This window comes from Stegostoma tigrinum, unplaced genomic scaffold (assembly GCF_030684315.1).
Source record: "Stegostoma tigrinum isolate sSteTig4 unplaced genomic scaffold, sSteTig4.hap1 scaffold_301, whole genome shotgun sequence".
Lineage (NCBI taxonomy): Eukaryota > Metazoa > Chordata > Chondrichthyes > Orectolobiformes > Stegostomatidae > Stegostoma > Stegostoma tigrinum.
This window is the reverse complement of record NW_026728229.1, coordinates 62,501-89,950: the sequence shown is the minus strand read 5'-3', so window position 1 is coordinate 89,950 and position 27,450 is coordinate 62,501. Positions and strand designations below refer to the sequence as shown.

The following is a 27,450-nucleotide window of genomic DNA, read 5'->3' as shown; positions in this document are numbered from 1 at the left end:
ACAATAAATAAATAAAATTACAAGTGTGAGGTGATACACTTTGGTAGGAGTAACCAGAAGGCAAAGTACAGGGCTAATGGTAAGATTCTTAGTAGTGTAGATGAGCAGAGAGATCTCGGTGTCCATGTACACAGATCCTTGAAAGTTGCCACCCAGGTTGATAGGACTATTAAGAAGGCATACAGTGTTTTAGCTTTTATTAATAGAGGGATCGAGTTCCGGAACCAAGAGGTTATGGTGAAGCTGTACAAAACTCTGGTGCGGCCGCACTTGGAGTATTGTGTACAGTTCTGGTCACCGCATTATAAGAAGGATGTGGAAGCTTTGGAAAGGGCACAGAGGAGATTTACTAGGATGTTGCCTGGTATGGAGGGAAGGTCTTACGAGGAAAGGCTGAGGGACTTGAGGCTGTTTTCATTAGAGAGAAGAAGGTTGAGAGGTGAGTAAGGGAATGTAGTAAGGGAATGGAACGCTTTGCCTGCAACGGTAGTAGATTCGCCAACTTTAGGTACATTTAAGTCATCATTGGACAAGTATATGGACGTACATGGAATAGTGTAGGTTAGACGAGCTTGAGATCGGTATGACAGGTCGGCACAACATCGAGGGCCGAAGGGCCTGTACTGTGCTGTAATGTTCTACGTTCTATTAAAACAACTGCTCAAGGTGTTCAGGGCTCTGTATTGACATAGATTGGTTAACATTCGGAGGAGGCTTGACAGGATGAATACTGAGAGAATGTCTCCCCTTGTTGGGAAATCTACCTTATAGGGTACAGTTGCAGAATTCATGTTGGGGAGATCGTAGGTTATTTTGAGAGGATGTGAGGACAACGAATTCAGAAGTTGAGATGAACGGTGAAATCACCGAGAATGGATACTTATAGTGCAGAGGCCGAAAGGATGAGGGTCGAAAGCAATGAAGAAATTTCGTTGAGCAACCTGGTGTGAGTGGGCGGTAGAGAGTGTGAGGAATCTATAGGTGAGACAGGTGGAGGAAAAAGTATGTTACTCAAATCATGAGAAAGTACCAGAACAGCACGAGGTCAGGACAGACTGTGATTCTGGTGTTGGTCTAGACAAAGGGGACCCAGCCAGGGAGGAATTATTAAATGGGAAAATGTTTCAAATTGCATTTTGTTTATTCAGTTTTCTGCAGGTAACAGGCATTAAATGGGAATTCATCTGCAGCCCTATAAATGGGCACAATTTGAAACTGTTGTCTGTAAGTGAAGAGGCATGTGCTTGCAATGAGAATATTTATAAATAGATGGTTATAAATGTGGATAGACTCCAGTGCTATCCTTCACACTCTGCAACACAATCAGTGACACCAGCCCTCAACCTGGAATCTGTCAAGGCTATGTCAACGTATCAAGTTCCTGTATGACATAGTCACAAAAGATGGGCAATGACAACTGATCCATTGCCAGTTTCTACAGGGCCAAAAGTGGATAAGGGTGAAAGGAGGAAAACACTGGCATCCATTGGACATGTCAGGGGGGTGGATTTGGTGAGACAGCAGCATCAGTCAGCTTGGGTTGCTAACTAATAGGAGGCAATGAGTGTCTCAGTAGATTCTTCAAAAGAATGTCAAGAGGCAAAGAGGGAAGTGTCAAGTCAGCTAAAAAAGAAGTCAGTCTGGCTCAACGGCAGAATAAAAAGGTTGGGATAGGGGCTTGGTAGGGCAGTGATTACATTAGAGATGCTCAGAAATGAAAGGAGACATGATGACACAAGAAAGGAGTCTAGGAGGCGTTAAGGGGAAATAAAAAGTAGTAGAAGAACAGAAGTGAAGAAAAAAGGCAAACAGAAGGCTAACTGTAGACTGTAGAAAATGAACATGAACCAGAAGAAGAAATTCATCTCTCTCAAATGGGAGGTCTCTTACTTTTTTGATTTGGCCCCTAGTTTCAAACTCCCCCACAAGGGGAAAACACGCTTTCAGCACCTGCCCTGTCGAGTCCCTTTAGAATCTATAAAGGGCATTTCAGGAGAAAGTTCCAGTTACAAGTCAGAAATCTGTGATGGGATAAAGTTGATATGCATGAGTAAGACAACATGCACCAAGTTGTTGTCCAGTTTCCACCACAGATCACAGAACCAAAGAAGTCTGAATGTATTCCTTCTGTCCGATATAATTCTATTACTTAGTGTGAATATTCTGCCTTTACCCCATATTCCAACATGCCATTTCTATCCAAACAATCAACCAGTGCCCTCTTGAATCCCTGTGGATGATGAATGAAATCCAAATGTTTTTGAAGGACAGAGTACCAGAGTTCCAGGAGTCTTCCTGGAAGTATTTCCACAGTAACAGAGATCTTAAAAGTGTGCACAGTCAATTCCGGAAAAAAGGATGAAGTTGGAGATAACCATTACATGCAGAAGAAATGGGGAATTCAACTGAATTCAATCCAGTCCTGGGTGCAATACTAAAGATAGATGTGATTTATAAGGGTGCAAAACACACTTCTTGGAATGATAAGCTTCAGTTTTTAGAGTAGATTGGATAATGGTCTCCATAGAAAAGAGTTGGTTTGAGAGAAAATGTGGTCAAGTTGTTCAAATTCATAAGGACTGAGTAGACAGGGAGAAATAGTTCCCATTGGTGTGTGGATTAGAACCAGAAGGCATTGATTTAGACAGATTGGAAAAAAGAAGCCACAGAAGTGGGAGGAAATTTTCTTTCACCCAGCAAGTGGTTAGAATCTGAATGTGTTGCCTGTGAGTGTGGCAGAGGCTGATTCAATTGAGGCTTTCAGGAGGGAATTGGCACTTGGTGAATTGCTCCTTCAAAGGCTCATCACAGACATGACTGATTGAACAGCCTTCTTCTCTGGTGTGACCATTCTGTGTGATTCTCTGTGAACACAGGAGAATGAACTGCTGGCCAGGAACACACAGTCACAAACTAAAAGCCAAAAAGCAAGTAAGACCAGCCATAAGCTACCAACAAGTGTGGGAGACGGATGGGAGAGAAAGGTACCATCAAACTTCACTAAATATCAGAGATGTAACTTGGGGCGCGGGCCCGAGTTGGGGGGTAGTGGTGGTGGTGAGGGGCTTGAGGCCAGACCAGTTTGTACCTTGGAAGGAAAGTCATCTGTCAGACAGTTGCTTTGCACCATGCCTGCCCTACAGCCAGAATACGTAGGGTGCTGCTTCATTAATGCAGTGAAACTCCTGCCCTTCAAAGGGAGAAGGCCCCAGCCCCTGGAGCTGCTGTTCAGTCCGAATATCCAGCACCTGCAGCAAGTCCCAGCAATGCCAGAGTTCAGTAGGCAGTGCCAGCAAGATAGCTACCAATCCTAGGGTGAAGGCCTGCATCCAAGCCAGAAGGGATAAGGTGGGTTAGTTTGGCCACCTTAGGGAGCGTGATGCACAAAGAAGGTAGAGTTGGGCTTTTAAATCAGCACTGAAAGGAAGGATGGGGCATTTTAAAAAAATCATTAATGTGATGTAGGCATCACTGTTTGGGCTGGCATTTACTACCTGTCAGTAACTGCCCTTGGTGGTGAGCTGCCTTCTTGAACTGCTCCAGTTCATATGGTGCAAGAATGTCCGCAATGTTCTTAGGGAGGGAATTCCAAGATTTTGACCCCATGACACTGAAGGAGAGGTGGTGTATTTCTAAGTGAGGATGGACAGCGAATTTGGTAGGTGGGGGGGGGGGGGGGGGGGGCGTGGTTCTGTGGACAGTGATGGTATTCCCATGTATCTGCCGCCCTTGTCCTTCTAGATAGTGGTGATCATGGGTTTGGAAGGTGCTGTTTAAGAAGGTTGGTGCTTTTCTGCAATGCAAAATGTATCTTGGGTGGGAGGGTTTGACCCTGATGCACACAGGGTACCTTCTGAAAATAGTACGCACACCCACTCCTTCCTGCAATTTTAAAACCTACAAAAGGAAAACAGATTGCCCACAGCTGCCTGCCTGCTCACACGAAACATAACACGGGATGGGTGGTACAAGCATCATATCAAGTTTTTAAATCAAGAATTTGGAACCCAAATTTGAATAATGGTTCACTGACGAAAACCAACAGTGGGCATGCTCAAGGGATTGGCTATTAGTCCAGTAACTTTAAACTTGTAGCTGGGGCTAAAATATGCCCATTACTAGACCCAGGGGAATTTGAACCCCGGAGCCAGGAGAAAAGGGGCACAATAGGATTGTGAAGGCAGTATATGGTGTGTTGGTTTTCATTGGCAGGGGAATTGAGTTTAAGAGCCGTGAGGTAATGCTGCAGCTCTACAAAACTCTGGTTAGACCACACTTGGAGCATGGTGCTCAGTTCTGGTCACCTCATTAAAGGAAAGACGTGGAAGCTTTAGACAGTGTGCAGAGGAGGTTTACTAGAATGCTGCCTGGACTGGAGGGCAAATCTTATGGAGGAAAGGCTGAGAGAGCTAAGCCTTTTTTCACAGGAGCAAAGAAGGATGAGTGGTAACTTGATACAGGTGTACAAGATGATGAGGGGCATAATAGAATGGATAGAATGACCGTTGAGGGGGCATAATTTTAAGGCGATTGGAGGAAGGTGTAGGGGATATGTCAGAGGTAGGTTCTTCACAGAGAGTGGTGGGCGTGTGGAATGCGCTGCCGGCAGTGGTAGTGGAGTCGGGTAACCGAGATTTTTAAGCGACTCTTGGAAAGGCATATGAAGGATAGTAAAACGTAGGGAGTGCAGGGTAGAGTGATCTTAGTAGGATAATAGGTCGGCACAACATCGTGGGCCGAATGGCGTGTACTATTCTATGTTCTTAAAGGGAGATGCCATCCCTGGATCAGCTTCATCAAGGGGGCAGTAGACAGGTTACATGCTAGTGGAAAGGGGAATTAATCCTGTGTGCGTTGTTCTGTGGTAATAGAACTCAGCTAGTCTGAGGATTACAGTAAGCAGTGATTGGGTAGAAATGTCCGCACTCACCGTTTCCAGCTCATGCTTTCTCTTGCCAATCTCCCTCTCGACCTGGTGCAGCTCCAAGCTCAGCTGCTCGCTGGACATCAGGCTGGGCCACGAGGTGTGCTGTGGAGGAGCCTGACTGGAGACCTCTCGCTGCAACAGCACTGGGCTGTTTGCAGGCTGAAACATGCAAGGCCAAACAGGTACAGGTCAGAGAATCAGTGTGTACCTTCAAATGCTTCTAGTCTGAGACTAGTCTGGTTGTACCCACTGCCTCATGAACTCCTAACTCACAGCAAGGGCTGTTCATCCAACTGCTCTGTGCTTGCTAACCTCAATGGACTCCTGGTTCAGCAACACCTCAATTTTAATAATTCTCAGCCTTGTTTTCAAACTCTTCCATTACCTTCGCCACCCCACCTCATATTTCTTATCTCTTCCTGTCTTACAACTCTTATGGATATTGCCTACATCTCTGCACCTAGCTTCTTGTACAATCCAATCTTTTATTGCTCCACCATTTGTCAACAGGCCTTCAGTCACCTGGGTTCTAAGCTCCCAAATTGTCTCTTTAGAGCTCCCCACCAGGGGAACACAGAGAGAAGACTGAGGAAACATTTTTTGGAGGATGTTCTTCACTTTGGCAGCCAAGGGGGAACATCCTTCTGGTATCTACCCTATAAATCCTGTAAAAGATTTGTACACGTGAATCTAGGTCATCCCTCATTCTTCTACGCACCAGAGAAAACAGGCCCAGTCTTTTTAATATAACGAAGTGTTGAGCTGGATGAACACAGCAGGCCAAGCAGCATCTCAAGAGCACAAAAGCTGACGTTTCAGGCCTAGACCCTTCATCAGAGAGCTGATGAAGGGTGTAGGCCCGAAACATCAGCTTTTGTGCTCCTGAGATGCTGCCTGGCCTGCTGTGTTCATCCAGCTCAACACTTTGTTATCTTGGATTCTCCAGCATCTGCAGTTCCCATTATCACCCAGTCTTTTTAATCTTTCCTTGTAAGACTGAGGGGCAACTTTTTCTGCAGAGGGTGGTTCCTGTGTGAAATGAACTGCCAGAGATCGTGGTAGATGCAGGTAGAGTTACAACATTTGAGAGAGATTTGGACAGGGACATGAATAGGAACAGTTTAAGAGGGACATGAGCCAAATGCAGCCAAGAAGGACTAGTTTAGTTTGGGGAACTTGGTCATTATGGGCTGAAAGGTCTGTTTGCTGTTTTGAGTCGATGGCCTTTGCCTGTTTTGTGCATGCCCTACGCATTAACTTGTTCTACTGTGTTCCATGCTAATTTCACCCTGTGCTACTGCATTTTCTCCCTTGCCCACGTATTCATTAAGAGGTGATGACAGATAGGCAGGATAAAGAGGGTTGGCTACTTGCCTCCATTCCACGCAGCTGGTTCTGCTGGCTGATCTGCTGGTTCACTTGCTGCAGCTCCAACCTCAGTTGTTCCCTGTCTGTTGGAGGCAACTGAGCCACAGTGTGTTTTCCAGAGGCAGCCACTTCTTGCATGTTCAGTCTCTCTCTGGAATGTGGTGAAATCATCCATCAACAAACATTTTGTGCATCTAGGAAACTAGGAAATTTTCTTCCTCCCCTCCCGAAGGTGCTGACCCTCACTGAGGGTCTGGTCCACAGACCTCACTTTCCTCTGTTGACAGTGAGGGCCGTGCTGGGTTTGTGGACTCTGCCTTTTATCTCTGAGCTCCATTCTTACTGATTGAGACAGTGTCCAACAACTTCCCCTAATCTGTCACAGAGGTAATCACCTACAGATAGGTTCACTGCAAGTCTCATCGAATTACGGGACACAATTAGAGCACACAAACAGGTTATTTGGCCCAACCACACTAAACCGGTCTTTATACTCCACGAGTCCTTCATCTTTCCAGACCAATTTAGCTCTCTATTCCTTCATTTCTCACATGCTTCGATTTCAGTTCAGCTTCTTGTTATGGGAGCCAATTTGACATTTGCACCACTGTCCGAGTATACTTGGTGACGGCGTAACTCGTTGATCTATACAGGGAGGAGTGAGTCAAGGGCGGTAAGTGATAGGTGCGATAGGGTAAAGTAGCTCCTACCTGTCAATGAAATGTCCCTGAGTAGGCATGGCTTGGTGTGACGAGTACAAGACTGGTGAGTTCACCCAACTGTTGTGGCTTCCATATGGATTGTAATCTACAGAAGATTAAAAAAAAAGTTAGAGAAACTTCAATCCCAGCTGCATTAACCAGCATAACGGAAAAGGAGGCTGCAGACTGCTCTTTACATGGAAAGAGATTCCAGGTGCTTACACAATCCTGTCCTGTGTGGACATTATTGGTGAGTGCTACCGGCTCAGAGGCTATACAGCTCCACAGTTCTGTATTACCTTTGCTGACTCTAGGAGTATCCCTATTAGGTACAACTGTTCTGAAAAAGGGTCACTGGACCAGAAACATTAACCCTGATTTCTCTCCACAGATCCTGCCAGACGTACTGAGCTTTCCCACCAATTTGTTTTTCTTTCTTTTTAAAAACTACCTCGAGGCAACAGATAGGTTTAAAAAAAAGTCGCCATGGTCCCAGAGGGCGACAGGGCTGCTCTCTCACAAGACAGAAATGATCAGATGTGGTTTAACCTGACAGTCATTATGCCTCTAGGTGAGGCAAGAGATTGAGAAGAATCCTTTAAAGGTAACCTCCATGGTGCGACAATTGAACCCACACTGTTAATGTTAATGCATCACAAACTAGGCATCCAACCAACTCAGCTAACCAACAAAATAGCAGATAATCAGGGCTTGGTTAAAGTAAATACTGCTCACATTCATACTCATTGTGAAGGGAACAACATGTCAGGGAGAAATTAGGACAGCATCATACTATTCATTATATTATTCTAACACAGATCTTGCTGGGTGACCAGGGTGCAGATACAGTACACTTCCACATGACATTGATATCTGGCACAAATGCATTTCTGTTCTGTGATTCCCTTGCAATGATGGTCAACATACAACTTGCCTTCCTAACTGCTTGCTGTATTGATATACTAACCTGTGTCCCCTCTAAACCCAGGTTTATCTGTACAACATTTAGATGTTTCACAACTTTTACAAAAAAATTCTACTTTTCTATTTTTAACGGGCAGGTAAATAACTTCAAAGTTCACAATACTATAGTCTGTCTGCCACTGTGTTGTCCACACTTTTAACCAGACTATATTTCTTCAATTTGCTCAGTCCTCTACACCTCAATTTGATATCTTGTTGTTCAACATTTGAGATGAAGATGACCATCTTCTTCACTCACGTAATCTGTTCATAGCTGAGGCCTCGCAATTGGGCCTTGCAGCATTCCAAGAGACAGACCGCCCATTTTAAACTGTTCCATTTACACCCACTGTTTCTAACTCCTGCTCAGATAATTAATCCTCTATCCATGATAATATCGTCACCAAGTTGAACTCTTATTTTGCAGATTAACTATTTGCAAAAGCAAGAAGAATTTCTTTTGGAAATCCAGCAATGGGAATGCCAGGAACGGTGTTCCAACGTCAGTGATGGGAATATCAGAGTGGATTTATGTCAGTGTTGGGATGGTCAGAATGTAGTTATGGCATTTGTGATAGGAATATCAGGGAGCTGAATTAGAATGGAGTGACTGTAAAATTCCAGATGGAGGCGTAACCAACATTAACCTGAATATTTAGAATGCAGTTATTGTTTGTTACTCACTGGTTTTAATGGCTGTCTATGAATGCAGTGACACAATGTTTTCCTGGATGTTGCCATTACCTGAGACACTGATGGGTTTCGTGGCAATGCCTTGTGAGGCCACTGCCTGCACCGGCCCTGTTGTCTGATAGCTGGTTTTAGAGGTGCGAGAAATGGCACCGAATTTGGAAACAGTTGGCAACTCCCCAAAGGGTATGATGGGATCCTCCTCCTTGCTCTCAGCTGCTCTCCTCTGAAGGTCCAAATTCATCAGCTGCTCCCTCAGGCCTTTACTGTCAACATTCTGTGAAACAACAAGGAAGCTGTGAGTAACAGAGTAGATCAGTCATCACACACCTCCACCAACGTGGCTCTAAAACATTACCGGTTGAATGGTCTTGCTGCAGCATTGCCTGAGATGCAAATGACCAGTGGTGGACCATTATAGTCCTTCTGCTAAGTGCACGTAAAGTGATTGCGATTCTGCTCGATCTGTCACACAGGCAGTTCTGAATAAATCCAGGTTAGGGGGAGGAGTTGGGGCTTTCAGGGGATTATTCTCATCACCAGGCAGAAGCGCCTGATTCATTTAAAAGGAGTAGTTGCACTTTGAGACTTCTGCACACACGGCTATTTTGATTTTGGCACAGATCTTCCCCAAAAGGAGTTCCCTCAGTCATGTCATACTGGATTGTTTTAAAAGGCACAAAGATCCAGCCATGGCCAGCATATCTGCCTGCCAGACACACAAAACCAACCCTGAAATCAAAATCTAAAGCAGTGAAAAGAAGCTCTGTTGAGTGGAGGGCAAGAAAGACACCAACATTACATACAAGGCCATTCAGCCCAACTGGTCTGTGCCAGTGTCTATGCTGTACTGGATCGGAGCGCATTTTATCAACATATCCTTCTGCCAAATGAACTTACGTTTAGGATGATACTTGGGGTCTGCCATTTCCAGCAGCATGTTACATGATTTAACCACTTTTTATGGAAAGGGGTTTCTCTTGAACTCTCGATAAGATGAATAAGTGACTGTCTTATTACGGTGGGGCTATGTTTTCCACACGAGTGGAAGCATCAAAACGGCTTGATGAAGGCTGAATGTGAAAGCACATGATTTTACCTTGATCATCATTCTTCAAACACTGGCACCCCCCTCTCCAACTTTACACACAATGGCAAACCCAGTTCAAACTTGGAGGTGACTGAAATACAGCTACAGCTTTAGGCAGGAAGGGGGTCTTTTTCTCATCCAAAGCATACACTGTTCACTTGCTAAAACAGAGGAGGAAGGACTCCACACATTATAACACATTCATCTCAAGTGTCTGACTATCCTGACATCCTGTACTCTCAGTTCCAAGAACAGCAGTTGTACAATCACTGCTGCCTGTCAATGATTCACCATTTGTAAGGGCATGTGAAACAAGCCCAGCACAGAGTCAACACACACACCTGCCTGTTCCAACCACATGACCTTATCACCATCCCTCCCAGTGTCCTTGGGTTTAATGCTGTGTAAACAGTTACAACAGTGGGAACTAGATGGTTTGGTTAGTCAAGACTGTCCTTTCACCTTTAGGGTTGTGACTGACAAGCACCTGACTGGTGAGATGGACAAGTGCTTGCTCCTTCTCTGTGCCTCGAAGGAAGATGTACAGGAGAACTTTGGAACCTGAACCACTTTCTTCAAGGGCACACGTCATTAGCACTTAGCACTGCAACCTAGCATGAAACCTTCAAATCAAAAAACATGATGGTTAAGTGCTGTTAACCACAAAACCTAACTTCTGAGGTTAAGGTATGTAACAAAGACAGCTTTACTCTGTATCAGATCCTGTGCTATACCTATCCTGGGAGTGTTTGATAGGAACAATGCAGAGGGAGATTTACCCTATGTAACCAGGTCAATGACTATCATAGGATAATCCTTGTTGGAGGCTTTCTGCCTTTGCTGGGGATTCTATTCCAAAATATCCTGATGGATTTGATTCCCTCCTTAGCTCAGGCACACTGGGAGTTTGCTGCTGTCCTGAAAGGATGTTTAACCTGAGCATGGACAGTGCATTTCAGATGCACTTCCTCTGCGTAGCTCTCCGAGCCCACCTCCACATGGGTGGATATAATACCATTATCCACTACATATCTTAGTAAACCAATGCAAGAGTATGCCTTACATTCATCTCCATTCCACTGGATGGCATAACGTCTTTAGGTTGTGCATGTTGGTTGCCAATGTAGGAACCAATAGTGTCGCACGACCAGGGCGAGTATTGAGCGGTGTATTCATGGTCCTTGTACTTCTTGACTGCTTTCAGGTCCTCATCAGAATACTGAGCACAGAAACATGTAACACATAGTTAACATCTGCACTGAAACCAACAACAGCTGAAAGATTGGTATTTAAAACCAGCATCTGTAAAACAGGGCTGTACAATGTAAAAAGAAACAGAACTTGTGATGCACTGGTAGTGTCACAACCTCTGAGCCAGAAGGCCTAGGTTCATGTCTCACCTGTTCCACACATGTATGAGAATGGCCTTTCTGAACAGGTTGTTTAGAAAATATTAAAGAGGAAATCGAACTTGCAACCTGAGAATTTTGGGTGAAACAGAGGCTACGAATGACCCACATGTTTTACTGAGATACAGAGATTCTGGGGTTGAAGGAGCCAATAACAGGACTGGATCCAAGATTTGACAGTATCAACAATTGAGCACACCATTGACTAGGAGAGAACCAATGTCTGGGCTGCGACACAGATGGGGCAAAAGCCAGGGAACTGAATGAGCCAGTCACTGGGCTGGATGTCGCCAGTCAACTTTAATGCAATTGCACGATACAGCCTTTTCCCCAACTCATGCACAGAAGCCACTTTCAAACTCCAGGCTTCCACGGCCAAACCCTGATCCGCTCTCAAAACTGACAGCTGTTCATGCATTCCTGATCAGAGAAAATGGAGAAAAGTTCCAAGTACCTCTGGGGAAACATCGACAAAGGAAGATGGTATTGCTGCGGTTGGGGGGAAGGGAGGTGGAGAAATGGTCTTCCTCTCCTCAAGCTGGGCCATTAACTCTTTCCTGCGCCGGTGAAGATAATCCAGACTTGGCTGAGGTTGAGGTTGGTGCTGTGGCACCCTGACATGAGGATCCTAGAAGCAAACAGCAAAATCACCAACATTCTGTTGCATGTCTAAAAGAAACCTTTATCCAGAGAGTGCTCAGAACCGGAACTTGCTGTTACAAGTAGTCATTGATACAACTAACATAGATGTATTTAAGCAGATTTAAGGTGTTACAACAGCACCTCACAAACCCACACATTGAGGAAGATAAGGGTAGCAAATGCATGGGAACACCACCACCTTCAAGTTCCCCTCCAAGACTCTCATGTCCTGACTTAGGAATGTATCGCCGCTCCTTTAAAATCCTGATGGCATTGCGGTATGCCTATGCCACATGATTGCAGTGGTTTAAGACGGAAGCTCGCCATCACCACCCTGAGGGCAATTAGGGATGGGTGATACACACATTACTGTGAACGAATGAAAGAAAATGCTACATAAGGAGTTGAGCAGTGGGGACACAGTGGTTAGAGTTAGACAGACACAAGGAAATGCTCAACAACCTTACGGTGACCTGATCATACAGTGAAATGGAAGACAAACCTGTCCACCACTACTGCACAAATTCTCTAAGGGAATGGAATTTATTTTAGACTTATTCCTACATCCCACAACCTACTGAATCTACATTATCCAAGCTATTATGTGTAGTACTTGTCCCTTCACCTTAACCTTTAGTTGTCTCTGTTGCTGACCTTAAATTCATCTTCTCTTATAACTGACTCACTGACCAGTTGGGACAGTTTATTCTGATTCACATTTTCAAACCCTCCCCTTGCTTTGGATACCGTGAACACATTCCTCTTAATTTGTGTGAATGGAGCCCTCGTTTCCTTAGCCCACTCTTCACGAGGACAACTACTTCACACTGGTGTCCTTTGTACCTACCTGAAGTGTAACACCCATCCCCAATAAAGTCTACCATTTCAAATGTTCATCAAATTAAACATGACATCTCCTCTCACCCCTGCAGTTTCAAATTGTTAAATCTGCTGCTCTCGTTCTTTTTGACATTATAGAATCATAGAATCCCTGCAGTGTGGGAATAGGCCATTCAGCCCATCGAGTCTACACATACCGTCCGAAAAGCATCTTACCTGGACCTAAACCCCTACCATATTCCTGTAACCCTGCGTTTCCGATGACAAATCCACCTAAGCCAGGACATCCCTGAATACTACTGGCAATTTAGCACGGCCAATCCACCTAACCTGCACATCTCTGGACTGTGGGAAGAAACTGGGGCACCCAGAGGAAAATCATGCAGACATGGGAAGAATGTGCAAACTTCACACAGACAGTTGCCTGAGGTTGGAATTGAACAGTGCTAACCACTGAGCTGCCATGCCTCCCTACTATTAAATGTATATTTTTCCTCCTTATTCACTCTCCCAAAATCCATCATTGCTTTGCATGAACCGTCATCCAGTGAGTTTGTTTATGCCATCTCTCAGTAATTCTGAACACACAAACGCAAGATTACTGCACCTTCTCAGATGCAGATTTTGAATTTGGACCCAAGTCATCTATGCTAAGGACAGTAATGACCCCAAACCTGACCTGTGCAGACACCACCACTTATATCACACCTATCTACAAACCATCCCTTAACCCCTAATCTCACTTTCCTGGTCTTTGCCACATTTCCCTTCATATCATTTATCCTTAACTTTACAACCAAAATCTCTCATTCAGCAATTCAGCAAACTAAAGCTTTTGAAGTTTTCAAAGAGTGCCATTTCATTTCCTTTACCAATGCACACCATCTGATACCCTCCAGGGATCACTAATTAAGCTCTGCCTTTTAATTTTGTCTGATGCTGTATTCTCTGAACCTTCAATGGCATTAGGCTATATTACCCAAGGGTATTTGTAGGGATTAAATTCAAAACGTCTCTCGTCGTGGCAGGATGCAGCCAATGTGGCTCACTGACTTCTCCACTTTGTTCCCAGATAAAAGGTGTAGAGCTCGATGAACATAGCAGGCCAAACAGCATCATTAGGAGCCGGACAGATGATGTTTCGTGCCTAGACCCTTCTTCAGAAATGGGGGAGGGGAAGGAGATTCTGAAATAAATAGGAAGTGGGAGGGAGGTGGATAGAAGATGGATAGAGGAGGGGAGATAGACCAGTCAAAGAGGTGGGGTTAGAGCCAGTAAAGTTGAGTATAGGTGGCGACATAGCGAGGAGATAGGTCAGTCCAGGGAGGACAGATAGGTCAAGGGGCAGGATGAGGTTAGTAGGTAGGAGATGGGGGAGGGGCTTGAGGTGGGAGGAGGGGATAGGTGGGAGGAAAGACAGGTTAGGGAGGTGGGGACGAGCTGGGTTGGTTTTGGGATGCGGTAGGGGGAGGGGGTGGATTTGGAAGCTTATGAAGTCCACATTGATACCATTGGGCTGCAGGGTTCCCAAGTGGAGTTGCTGTTCCTGCAACCTTCGGGCAGCATCGGACACAGCAGGAGGCCGAGGATGTACATGTCATCTGCGGAATGGGACGGGGAGTTGAAATGGTCATGACTTGGAGGTGCAGTTGTTTAGTGCGAACCGAGCGTAGGTGTTCCACAAAGCGATCCCCAAGTCACCGCTTTGTTTCCCCAATGTAGAGGAGGCCACAACGGGAACAGCAAATGCAGTATACCACATTAGCAGATGTGCAGGTGAACATCTGCTTGATGTGGAAAGTCTTCTTGGGGCCTGGAATAGGGGTGGCGGGACAGGTGCAGCACTTCCTGCGGTTGCAGGGAAAATTGCTGAGTATGGTGGGGCTGGAAGGGAGCGTGGAGTGGACAAGGGAACCACGGAGAGAGTGGTCCCTCCAGAAGATGGATGAGGGTGGGGAGGGGAAAAACGTCTTTGATGACGCGTTGGATCCAGAGGTTGGTGGGGTGGTACGTGAGGATGAGGGGGATTCTGTTTTGGTTTTTATTGCGGGGACAGGGTGTGAGGGATGAGTTGCGGGAAAAGCGGGAGACATGGTTGAGGGCATTCTCGACCACTGGGGCGAGGGGGTTGCGGTCCTTGAAAAACGACAACATCTGAGATGTATGGGTGTGGAATGCCTCATTCTGGGAGCAGATGCAGCGGAGGTGAAGGAATTGGGAATAGGGGATGGCTTTTTTGCAGGAAGCCTCATCCCTCATACCCGCTCCCCGCAATATAAACCAAAACAGAATTCACCAACTTCTGGATCCAACGTATCATCTTCCGACACTTTCGCCATCTGCAATCTGACCCCACAACCGGACATTTTTCCATTGCCACCCTCATCCGCTCTCTCAGTGACTCCCTTGTCCGCTCTACACTCCCCTCCAGTCCCACCACACCCAACATTTTTCCCCGCAACCGCAGGAAGTGCTACACCTGCCCCTCCACCTCCTCCCCGAACCCCATTCCAGGCCCCAAGACAACTTTCCACATCAAGCAGATGTTCATCTGCTAATGTGGTATACTGCATCCGCTGTTCCCATTGTGGCCTCCTCTACATGGGGGAAACCAAGTGGAGGCTTGGGGACCGCTTCACTGAACACCTATGCTCGGTTCACACTAAACAACTGCACTTCCCACTTGTGAACCATTTCAACTCCCCCTCCCAGTCCACAGAGAGCATTTCCATCCTGGGCCTCCTACAGTGCCACAACAATACTACCCGAAGGTTGCAGGAACAGCAACTCATATTCCTCTTGGGAAACCTGCAGCCCCATGGTATCAATGTGGATTTCACAAGCTTCAAAATCCCCTCTCCCCCTATTGCATCCCAAAACCAACCCAGCTCGTCCCCGCCTCTCTAACCTGTCCTTCCTCCCACCTACCCCCTCCTCCTACCTCAAGCCCCACCCCCATCTCCTACCTACTAATCTCATCCTGCCCTCTTGACCTGTCCATCCTCCCTGGACTGACCTATCTCCTCGCGACATCACCACCTACATTCACCTTTACTGGCTCCATCCCCGCCTCTTTGACTGGTCTATCTCCTTTCCACCTTTCGGCTCCTCTATCTATCTTCAATCTGCCTTCCCCTCTCTCCCTATTTATTTCAGAACCCCCTTCCCCTCCCCCATTTCTGAAGGAGGTTCGAGGCCCAAAACATCAGCTTTCCTGCTCCTATGCTGCTGCTTGGCCTGCTGTGTTCATCTAGCTCTACAACTTGTTATCTCGGATTCTCCAGCATCTGCAGTTCCTACTATCTCTAAACCACTTCATTCCCACTCTGTTTTTAAGAACGTCTTCCTCATTTTAAAAAGTTATTCTATCAAATTGCTCCAATTTTTCCCTTTGTACTCTTCCTTTCTCATTGCTGTAATTTTCAATGGAAGCTGGAAGAAATCCTCATTAGCATGTCCTCCAGATTTTTATACAGATTTCCTTTGCTTCAAATCAGTCCTTCGCACTCCTTCACCACCTCTTGCACGTTTTGCAGTTCATGAGATTCCAGATTGTCCCCAAACTGTCAGCAGGGACAAGTGATAAAATGTGAGTCCTTGCATAGCTCAGAGTAGGTCAACACTACCTAAAAAGTGAAGTGATGCTGGACTGATCCAGAATTGAACAAGAACAGGGCAGTGGTACACAAAGAACTCAAGCACAGTTTGAACAAACTGTGAAGGTCAAGCAGCAAGTGCTTCAGTATTTTAACGGGTCAATCGCATGTCCACAAGCCTGCATCATTTTCCCCTCTCAGTCAGGGTGGAGATCAGTGGAACTGAGAATGGGGAGAGGTTAGTATCATGCGGTAGACCAACATCTCCCCACTGCCTGATGGAGATGCTGGGATTAAATGCTAGCCCAGTGTTTACCCCACAGGTATTAAGTGGTGTTCTATCACTGTGTGGAACGGTGGTGAGGAATTGGGCTCAGGAGAGATTCGTTGTGGCAGTGTAGCACAGACTGACACCAGCAGATAGCATTAACATCACACAAAACACAAACATGAGGGTCAAGGCAGATTCAACACTTACCCTGTAAGGAGGTCTGATCTGGTTGGGGTGAGGACTCACAGTGTAGTAGTTTTCAGGGGCATAGCGGTCTCTGGGCTCTGTGACATAGTTGGTGACGGCAGATGGTAAATCCATAGGTATCGGGCTGTTTCGCATTTCCTCCCTCGTGTAGGACTGTGGGGGATGGTAAACACGGCGCCCATCATAATGTGCTGGGTACATTCCTGACACCGGCTGTGCCAGTGGGTACTGCTGAGGGCTAGAGTACTGAGAACTTCCCATCCTCTCTGAAATGTAGGCTGGGTAATGGTCCTGGTACTGAAGGGTGGAAGGGGGCATTGGAGGTTCTGGCACATTGCTAGTCCGTCGATACTGTGGCAGGTATGGGGTCACAGTTCCTGGAGAGTGGTGAGGATAGTAAAGGTCTGGTAAAACAAAAGGAGGCTTCAGCAGAGTGTACAACCTGACGATAGTTTGCAACACATGTACATACTATCAAAAGTGAGGATACCGAAGAGTAGCTGGCATCCAATTGAGTGTCTTATGCACATAAATGGATGCATACATTTATGTAGTATCTTTCACAGTACCAGGAAAATCCAAAGTGTTTTCTTTCAGCCAATTACATATTTGTGACGAGCAATTAGTTTTCTAATACAAGAAATACAAAACTCTCACAACAGCACATGGTAACATTTGCTACTTTAGCGCAGTGACTTTAATTGAGGGGTACATTTTGGTCATGGCCCCTGCTTCTCTTACAAGATGGCGCCATTGGATTTTTCATATCTACTTGACAAGGTAGACAGGATCTTGAATAATCTGGAATTTAATGGAGATGTTTGTGTACGTGGAGCTGGGTTCCGCTTCAAACTGTGTCAACATAAATCACCTCACATAGCACAGCAGCACGTGCAGAACAGTGCTAATTCAAGTGGTCTGTGAGGCAAAGGGCAGGGCAATGTTTTTGACCACAGGCTACGCTCCGAGAGAGGAGGTGCCCATTGGAAAATGACTTCATCCATTCTCTCAAATAATTGCAGAGCAGCTATGGCTTTGTAACGGAACCAACTGGAGTGGCAGCACCACCTTGTGGTCACAGTGTAGAAACCAGTAGAGTGACTCAGGGGATAGCTGGAACTGCTGGTGCTGAAGAATCTGAGATGACAAGGTGTGGAGCTGGATGAACATAGCAGGCCAGGCAGCATCAGAGAAGCAGGAAAGTTGACTTTTTCAGGTCTGGGCCCTGCAAAGACCCAAAACTTCAGCTTTCCTGCTCCTCAGATGCTGCCTGGCCTGGTGTGTTCATCCAGCTCCACAGGAGAGTGCCTGCTGTCTTTCTCTGCATGGATATGGAGATTTTTGCTCCAGAAACCAGAGTCCCAGTGGCGCCTTCCTCGGGACAGGGCTCTAGAGACCTGAGGGCTCACCACATGACCTGGTGGGCTTCAGTCCTCTGTCAAAATGTAGTATGGCTGGTTTCTGCAGGAGCTGTGTCAGGGATCCTCACTCCGGATCTGTTACAGGATACAGACTGTTTTCATGACAAAGGGAAAGACTACTCACTTGGTGGACACTGTGCAGCCTCATATGAAGTTGCAGAGCTCCGTGGGTCCTGGTAGTACACGTCCGGTTGCTGAGTGGGAGGGTACATTTGCGATCCCCGCGGCACCATCTGAATTGGCTTGGAGACTGGCATGGGTGGCATCTCAGCACTGATCCGGGGTGGCACAGACAGGGTATTGATGGGCAAGGCACCGAGCGAGTTCTTCTGGGAAACTTCCATCCTGCTGAGAGACACAGGAGACAGATGGTCAGCTTGAGCTGACCTTGAGACATACACTCTGATGTTACAGACGCAGAGAGAACATGTGCGAGTGCGAGTGCGAGGGAGGGAAACACTGATGTTTTCACACAAAGCTGGTGATGAGCCATTAGAGTCATCGTGGTCAGATGCAGCTACCTTTCCAGATCACAGAAGAGCATTATGGTAATTTTAATTCTTCCTGACCAGAGTCTGTGGATAAGGCAGCCAGCCAGTAGTTCTCAGCTCACTTGGGACAACTGGCAGAAGGTGGCAACTGTGAGTCACTAGGAGACTGAAACCAGAACCTCAATGGACCGTGTACACTCACTGGACTGACTTTAAACATTGGGAGTCAATGCAAGAGCATGATCTTGTGGGGGAATGGCAGGGCAGAGAGCTTTAGTCCGTTTCAGTTTTGGAGACACGGGGACTGTTATGCTGGATCTGTGTAGCTAGTTCCAAAATGTCTAGAGAAACTGCTACTTCAAGTACAGAAGGTAACCTTTTGATTGGGACTTAGAGCTTTGGAGGTTTGACCAACATTCATCCTGCTCTTGAAAGCATTTCTTTGCTCTTGGGATGTGGGTGATTGCTAGCAGGAACACTCATTGCTGCCCACTGTTGGGTACAAGATAAAGGAAAACCTACAGTTCTAAAGCAGCTTTCATCAATTCAGGGCCTCTCAAAGTGTCTGTTCGCCAATGAAGTGTCATCACCCTTGTAACGTAGGCAGTGCATTGCCATTTGGCACACAACAAGATCCTACAGCATGACTGTAAGCCTATAAAAGATAATAATTTAACAAATAATATTTCCACATTTTTTTTCCCCAAGATGGCAGCAGGTCTGCCCACCAGTTCTGTCTCCGTTTCTTTGTCTTTCCTTCCTTGTTTCTCCCTTCTCTCTCTCTCTCTCTCGTGGTTCAAACCTACGTGCAGCAGCAATGGCGAATCGAGCATGGGCCAAGAGCAACGGCGACGGATCAAGAGTGATGTGGTGAGAGCGGGCCGGTGAGACCATGCCAGCAACATTGGGCCAGTCAGACAGCTCACAGCAGGACACCAGCAGAGACACGGTGAGGGCTGGAAATCAGAGTGTGAATGCAGCAGTGGAAAGGAAGTTGGACTCTCTTAAGTTAGCTATTTTTTCCCCTTCTTCTTTTATTCTAAGTTAACGTGAATGGTGCCATGTATGCACAGCAAAGGTGCACATTGGTTACAGTTTTTTTTTAAAAAACATTAAATCTTTACATTTTCATCTTATATTGCTTAAGAGAAGGAAAACTGATTCTAAACTTCCGCTGCCTTGCGGCCATAACCAATCACGGGAAAGGCTTCGGGAGTAAACCCTGAGGATAAATCCAGAGCCGGAGTCCCTAAGACAGTCTGATGTTATATCCAACCTCATTCTGGCAACTCCTGCAACGATGCCAGTGCCAAGTTGTATCGGCCCCTGCCCTTCCCTTGGACAACACTGGTGGCATGGAGAGGGGAGATGTGCTGCATGAGCAACTGCTGATCTCTCAAAAAACCCTGCCCAGGTCTGCGCCCTGGGGAGGACACTCCAGCGTCGCCTCACCACGGCGGCAAAATATGGAAAGCAGCAGTCTACCTGTTATAAGCCTCGCTCAATTGGTCTAGAGCAAGGCACCGGGGTTGCTTTCAACGGAGGGAGAGGCCATTGCACCTCACCGGACAGCTACCGCCCGCCTCAAGCTGGGCAGCCCCCCAGCCAATTAGGTGCTGTCCCGCCACAGTCCGCCCACTCCACTGGGGCGTGGGGCTTAGGGATACAAGTATCCTGAATCGTGGACTGTACACACTTCAAGCAAAACAACAAAGAAACAAGGATAGAAGCCAGCATTCAGACTTGGATGCTGGAACATACGGACCATGACAATTGGTCTATCAGATGACTTTCAAGAGATCAGTGACACCTGCAAGACGGCAGTGATTAACAAGAACTGCTGCGACTCCAAGTGGACGTTGCAGCACTCCAAGAGACTCCCAGAATCGGGGACCTTACATGAGAGAGACTTCTGGCAGGGGTAAGGCATAGACGAGACCAGAGAGCATGGTGTCGGCTTTGCCGTGAAGAACACGCTGTTGAAGTTGGTGGAACCCAGCAAGGACGGATCAGAGCAGATCCTCTCACTTCGACTGCACACCGCTGATGGACCTGTCAACCTTATCAGCACTTACGCCCCAACCCTCTATTCCACACAAGATGCAAAGGACGAGTTTTACGACCAGCTTTCAAGGAAAATACAGGCGATCCTGAATCAGGAACAGTTGCTGCTACTTGGCGACTTCAACGCCAGAGTGGGTGCTGACCACAACTCCTGGCCAGGCTGTCTGGGACGGTATGGGATTGGCAACATGAATGAAAATGGACAATGACTGCTCAAGCTTTGCATGCTCCACGAACTGTGTGTCACCAACACCCTACTTCCAGGCGAAAGCTCAGCACAAAGTTTCATGGCAACATCCCCGCTCCAAACACTGGCACCAGCTAGTGCTCCTGAGATGCTGCTTGGTCTGCTGTGTTCATCTAGCTTCACACTTTATTATCTTGGATTCTCCAGCATCTGTAGTTCCCATTATCACTGGCACCAGCTAGACCTGATCCTCACAAGACGCAGCCAACTGAAAAACGTGCTCATGACTCGGTCGTTTCAGAGTGCCGACTGTGACATGGATCGCTCCCTGGTTTGCTGCAAACTCAGACTCCAACCAAAGAAGATGCACTACGCCAAGCCTGCAGGCAAGCAGGGTATCAGTGCTACTATGATCCAACATTCAGACAGACAAAGTGGCAGTATTCATCAAATCACTGGAGGACACCCTCCTTACAGACACACCAGAAGGAGCTGCTCAGCAGAGATGGGACTCTCTAAGGGACACTGTCCATAGCACTGCGGAGCAAGACACCGGGCTGGTTTGAAGCAAACGCAAATGAGCTCAACGCGACCGTTGAGGCGAAGCATGCGGCACTGCTGAAATACAAACACCAACCTACCCAGATAACACTGCAAGCGCTGAGGACAGCAAGAAACAACGCACAGAGGACAGCCAGATACTGTGCAAATGACTATTGGCTACAACTATGCAAAGGCATCCAGTTGTCATTTGACACAGGCAACATACGTGGAATGTATGAGGGGATCAAGAAGGCCATCGGTCCAAGTCAGAGCAAGACCGCTCCACTAAAATCCAGGACAGGCGAGATCAAAGACAAAGACAAGCAGATGGAGAGATGAGTGCAGCATTACTCCGAACGCTGCTCCAAAGAAAATGACCTCTTGGACAACGCATTAGACACCGTGGAATGCCTACCGGTCAGGAAGGAGCTGGACGCATCGGCTCTGCTCAGCTCGTCAGCAGTCGGCATTGACAGCTTACCCACTGGGAAGGCACCAGGGTTGGATGGCATCCCACCAGAGATCATCAAGTGTGCAAAGGGAGTTCTGCTTAGCCACCTGTTGGAACTACTGTGCCAGTGCTGGGAAGAGGGAACGGTGCCACAAGACATGAGAGACTGCAACATTGTTCTTATAGAGGGTGACAAAAGGGACAGAAGTGACTGTAACTACAGAGGAATCTCGCTGCTAGGCATCGTTGGGAAGGTCTTCGATTGCATGCTCTTGAACAGACTGCAGAAAATCGCCGAAAAGGTATACCCCGAATCTCGGTGCGGTTTCAGGTCAGAACGCTCCACAATCAACATGATCTTGTCCCTCCGACAGCTACAAGAGAAATGCCGAGAGCACAGACCACCACTCTGCATTGCTTTCATTGATCTCACGAAGGCATTCAACCTTGTGTGCAGAGAAGGCTTGTTCAAAATCCTCGCCAGGATTGGCTGTCCTCCGAGACCCCTTAGAATAGTCCAATCGTTTCACGCAGACATGAAAGGCGCTGTTCAATTTGATGGCTCTTTTTCGGAGGCTTTCAACATTCGCAGCAGTGTTAAGCAGGGCTGTATGCTTGCCCCCACCCTGCTCAGCATCTTCTTCGCAGTCATGCTGAAACATGCGTTTGGAACATAACTGATGGTGTCTACCTCCACATCAGATCAGATGGGAGGCTGTTCAGTCTGTCCCGGCTGAAGGCAAAATCCAAGGTTTGTGAAGTACTCATTAGAGGCATGTTGCTTGCCTTCAACGCAGCGTTGGCAGCACACTCTGAAGAGCAACTGCAGCGCCTCATGGACAACCTCTCAAGGGCCTGCCAGGAATTCAGCATGACAATTAGCCTGAAGAAGACCAACGTGCGGGGTCAAGGTGTTGAGAATCCGCCGTCATCACCATCAACAACTACAAGCTGGAGGTAGTCCACAAATTCACATACCTCAGATTCACCATCACAGACAGCTTCTCCCTGGTCTCCAAGATCAACAGGCGGATTGGACGAGCAGCCTCCACATTCGCTAGGCTGACCGAGAGAGTGTGTGGGAGAACAAAAAGCTGACTACGAACACCAAGATTGCAGTCTACAGGGCGTGCGTCCTCAGCACACTGCTTTACGGCAGCAAGACCTGGAGCCTCTACTCCAGACAAGACCAGCATCTCAATGCTTTCCACCTTCGCAGCCTGAGACGCATTCTGGACATCAAGTGGACCGACCGAGTTGCCAACACCGAAGTCCTCACTCATGCCCAGGTACCCAGCCTCCTCACCCTACTCCAACAACACCGCCTCCGCTGGTTGGGTCACGTACATCGTATGCCGGACGGAAGGATCCCGAAAGATGTGCTGTACAGGGAACTGGCCATTGGCAAGAGAGCACAAGAACGACCTCATCTTCAAGGACTTTATTTTCTAAACGGTGAGAAAATTTGTAAAGCAAAAGTACAAAGGGATCTGGGAGTGTTGGTCCAGGATTCTCTAAAGGTTAACCTACAGGTAGGCTCCGTGATAAAGAAAGCAAATGTAATATTGTCATTTATCTCAAGAGGGTTGGAATATAAAAGCAGTGATGTGCTTCTGAAACTTCATAAAGCTCTAGTTAGGCCCTATTTAGAATACGGTGTCCAATTTTGGGCCCCACACCTCAGGAAGGACATATTGGTGCTGGAGCATGTCCAGCAGAGATTCACATGGATGATCCCTGGAATGGTAGGTTTAATGTATGATGAACGGCTGAGGATCCTGGGATTGCATTCATTAGAGTTTAGAAGGTTGAGGGGAGATCTAATAGAAACTTGCAAGATAATGTACGGCTTAGAAAGGGTGGATGCTGGGAAGTTGTTCCCATTAGACGGGGAGACTAGGACCTGTGGGCACAGCCTTAGAATTAGAGGGTGTAAATTTAAAACGGAAATGAGGAGACATTTCTTCAGCCAGAGTGTGGTGGGCCCGTGGAATTCACTGCCACGGAGCACAGTGGAGGCCGGGATGTTAAATGTCTTCGAGGCAGAGATTGATAAATTCTTGATCTCACAAGGAATCAAGGGCTACAGGGAGAGTGCAGGGAAGTGGAGTTGAAATGCCCATCAGCCATGATTAAATGGCAGAGTGAACTCAATGACCCGAATGACCTTACTTCCACTCCTATGTCTTATGGTCTGCAAATGGACATGAAGTCAATGGACCTGGACATCGAGAGATGGGAAGACATCGCAAAAGATTGTTCACACTGAAGACAGGAACTATGCAGAGGGCTGGAGCAAAGAGAGAAGAAATAGGCTTGCTGCAGAGGAAAAGCATGCTTGACAGAAAGAAAGCAACACAGCAACACTGGAGGAGAGTGTCTTCAAATGCAGTCGCTGCAACTGAGTGTCAATCCCATGTGGGCCTGTACAGTCACAACAGATGCTGTACCAGCAGCTGAATCAAAACTCTTCGGGCGCAGATCCACGGTCTTTCGAGACTGACGGATGCCACACACAAAATATTTCCACAGCTAGAACTAAGGCTCATAGTTTAACAATGAAGGGTCACCCATCTAGAACACAGACGAGAAATCATACCCTTTATCGAAGGACCGGTCTTCAGAATTCCCTTCCTCATGAAAGGTAGTGAATGCAGAATCTTTAAATATTTTAAGGCAGAGGTAGACAGATTCTGAATGACCAAGGGGGTGAAAGATTACCAAGGATATGTAGGAATTGGCAGTTAAAAAGTTATCGTATCGAATGGCAAAGCAAGCTTGAAGGGCCAAGTGGCCTCCTCTCAATGTTTCAGTGATGTTGATTGCTGGATACATGCTGGGAAGGATATAAGATAGAACCATCCTGTTCTTGTTCCCAACAGAGCCAAGAGATCAACTGATCCAAGATGGTGCTGGTGAGTCTTTAGCTCAAGACACTGCACAGTGATAACGCTCATTGCTAAACATCAGAATGATTGCTCGTAGCTTATAGCTGTGCCACTTCAGTGTGGGACCAGAGTCTGTGAATGGTCAGCTGGTTTCCCTCCTCAGAGCTCACAAATAAACCAGCTGTGCGAATCTAATTTCACAATTTATTGTTTGTGCAACTGTACTGGAGACTGAATGCAGTGGGTTTGATGCTGGTAATCTGGAGGTTAATAATCCAGAGAAATTTGTTAAAATACGACTAAGTAATTGAGAAACTTAACTGTGTTTTCAAAGCCTAGAAATGAAGAGTTGATCTCAGTGAAAGCAAGTATGAACACACCAGGCTGTTGCAAAAAAAAACTCCAACTGGTTCCAGACCCAAAATGTCAGCTTTCCTGCCCCGTTGTGTTCCTCCAGCTTCACACTGTGTTATCTCAATTTACAACTGGCTTACGAATGTTGTTCTAAGAAGGAAAGCCGACATTCTTTTATGATCAGGGCCTATCCACGACTCCAATGCATTTGACTCTTAAATCATCTTACTTGCATTGGACTACAATGGTTCAAGGTGGTGGCTCACAAGGGCAGTCAGTGGGATTGTAGCAATGTCAGGGGACTAGTAACCCAATGGCATCGGCTAAAAGTTCTGGAGACATGACCACAGATTCCACCACAGGTGAAAGTTGATTTTGGTTACGTAAAAAAATCTGCAGTTGGAATCCAGTCATGGTACCCATGAGAACTATTATCAATTGATATAAAAAGCCATTTAGTCTATTCATGTACTTCCAGGAAGGGAATAGACAATTCTTACTGGCTTATGTGACTCCAGACTCTCAGCAATGTAATAAAGTATCTCTTAACTGCCCTCTGAAATGGCCCAGTAAGTCTTTTATACAAGGGCAATCAGGAACATGCAACAAATGGTGACCATATCCCTTGAATAAAGGGAAAATAAATGACTTACCACTTATTCCTGGAAGAAAAAGGTGTAACAGATTGTACAGACCAGTTGAGGTGGTGGGTGATCTCATTGAGATGTTGAATATATGGATATCATTGGATATAAAACCAAAGCAGCTAGGTGGCACTAGTACATAATTCAGCTAAGATCTAATTAAATGAGGGGCTGACTAGAGGGGTGGAATGGTGTCTTTTCCTGTTTCTATATACCCATGTTACTGGTTCTGAGTTTGAGTCACACAGGACTCAACAGAACTACTTTAGCTCATGAGCTACAGAGCTGCTTGGTGAGGAGATTGCATAGGATTAGGTTTTCTTTCCAAGACAAGGCAGGGGAGAAACAGCGAAGGAGGATTTCTTTGTACAGGGATGATGAGAATATACAACTCACTGCCACAAGGAGCAAAACGCATCAGATAGTACTGAAGCATCTGCAGTATTTTGCTTTTGGTTGAGTAGAATGGGATTGTCATCAGACAAAGAAACAAGAACAATGTGGGCAAGGAACCTGGTAGAAACCACTTCTGAGGAACTGCAGTGTGATGCCCCTGAAAACCTGGCTTTCAACAATTCTTACTCTCCTCTGATCAGCATGTTCCAGCTTCAACAAGCCCAGCATCTCCAGGATGACATTCTGCACTGATTCAATCATGTTTACTCATATTCTTGTTGGAATGTCAAAGTGTTTAGTCCCTCAGTTCACCTGATATTGAGCTGATGCCTTCACAAATGCTCTTCACAACACCATCCCTACCCCACTCACCTTACCATACCATACCATACAGGCCTGGGTTACTAAGTCATTAACTATGCCTGCCCCCAAGACCTACCAGCTACTCTTACAGACATTCTTGATCCATCTGAATGCGTGCATATACAAAGGTTCAGTGATTACACCAAGCTCAGAGTTACCCCTCAAAATCCTCAGCAAACAACTGTTATGTAGTTTTGCTATTCTCTCCTTTATCCAATGCTACCTGTGACTTGGTGAAACACCCACCCCAGGTACTGAATATCAATGTCATGAGCTCAGCTCCCAAACTAGACTTGGGCAGTCCCAAAATATCTCCAGCACCAGTTCTCAAGATGAAAAGTTAAACAGAGACCCCATCTGGCCTCTCAGGTTGCTATCAAAGATGCCATGATACTAGTTCCTAAGAAGAGCAGCAGGGAGAGTTCTCCCAGATGACCTGAACAAACACTTCTACCTCAACCAACTTTACCAAGATTAGAGCATCTGGATTTTCTTATGGCCATTTATGGGAATCTTTCTGTGTAAAAATTGGTTGCTGCATTTTCTACATTGCAGTGTTGACAATTCAATAACTGCAGATCATGTCTGGGAAGGCCAAGGTTATCAAAGGTACTTTATAAAGGCAAGCTCTCTCTTAATGGTTTTCTATGCAATTTTACAGGGGGCGTTCAAGCAATGATTACCCCTGACATGAGATTCTTTAGTCTGAGGTAAAGACTTTGTCATAGCACGTGCTCAGAATCTGGAATACCCTGCGGAGTGCGCCATACAGGCACATTAAATTGTGAGCTTCAAATTGGAATAAAATGATTATTTGAAAAGATTCACAGAGCCATGGAAAAAGGGTGGGAAATTAGGTTATTAGCTTTCACAGGGACCTAACATGGATAGGCCAGTCTAAATGGCTTCCTTCTATGCTGTAAATCATTCAATGAAATGAGCCT

General features: G+C 46.4%; 1 protein-coding gene across 1 annotated transcript in view; it reads right to left on the bottom strand.

Moving 5' to 3' along the window:
* Positions 1–27,450, bottom strand: part of LOC132208186 (roquin-1-like) — a 33,897-nt gene that overhangs the window by 5,841 nt on the left and 606 nt on the right. Inside the window, exons 2-9 of the mRNA XM_059643864.1 lie at positions 18,250–18,470; positions 16,705–17,108; positions 11,603–11,776; positions 10,803–10,958; positions 8,704–8,926; positions 7,006–7,102; positions 6,302–6,446; positions 4,931–5,086 (exon numbers count right to left, since the gene is read on the bottom strand). Coding sequence (XP_059499847.1) covers positions 4,931–5,086; positions 6,302–6,446; positions 7,006–7,102; positions 8,704–8,926; positions 10,803–10,958; positions 11,603–11,776; positions 16,705–17,108; positions 18,250–18,470 — 1,576 coding nt within the window. The remainder of the gene's footprint in view (positions 1–4,930; positions 5,087–6,301; positions 6,447–7,005; positions 7,103–8,703; positions 8,927–10,802; positions 10,959–11,602; positions 11,777–16,704; positions 17,109–18,249; positions 18,471–27,450) is intronic.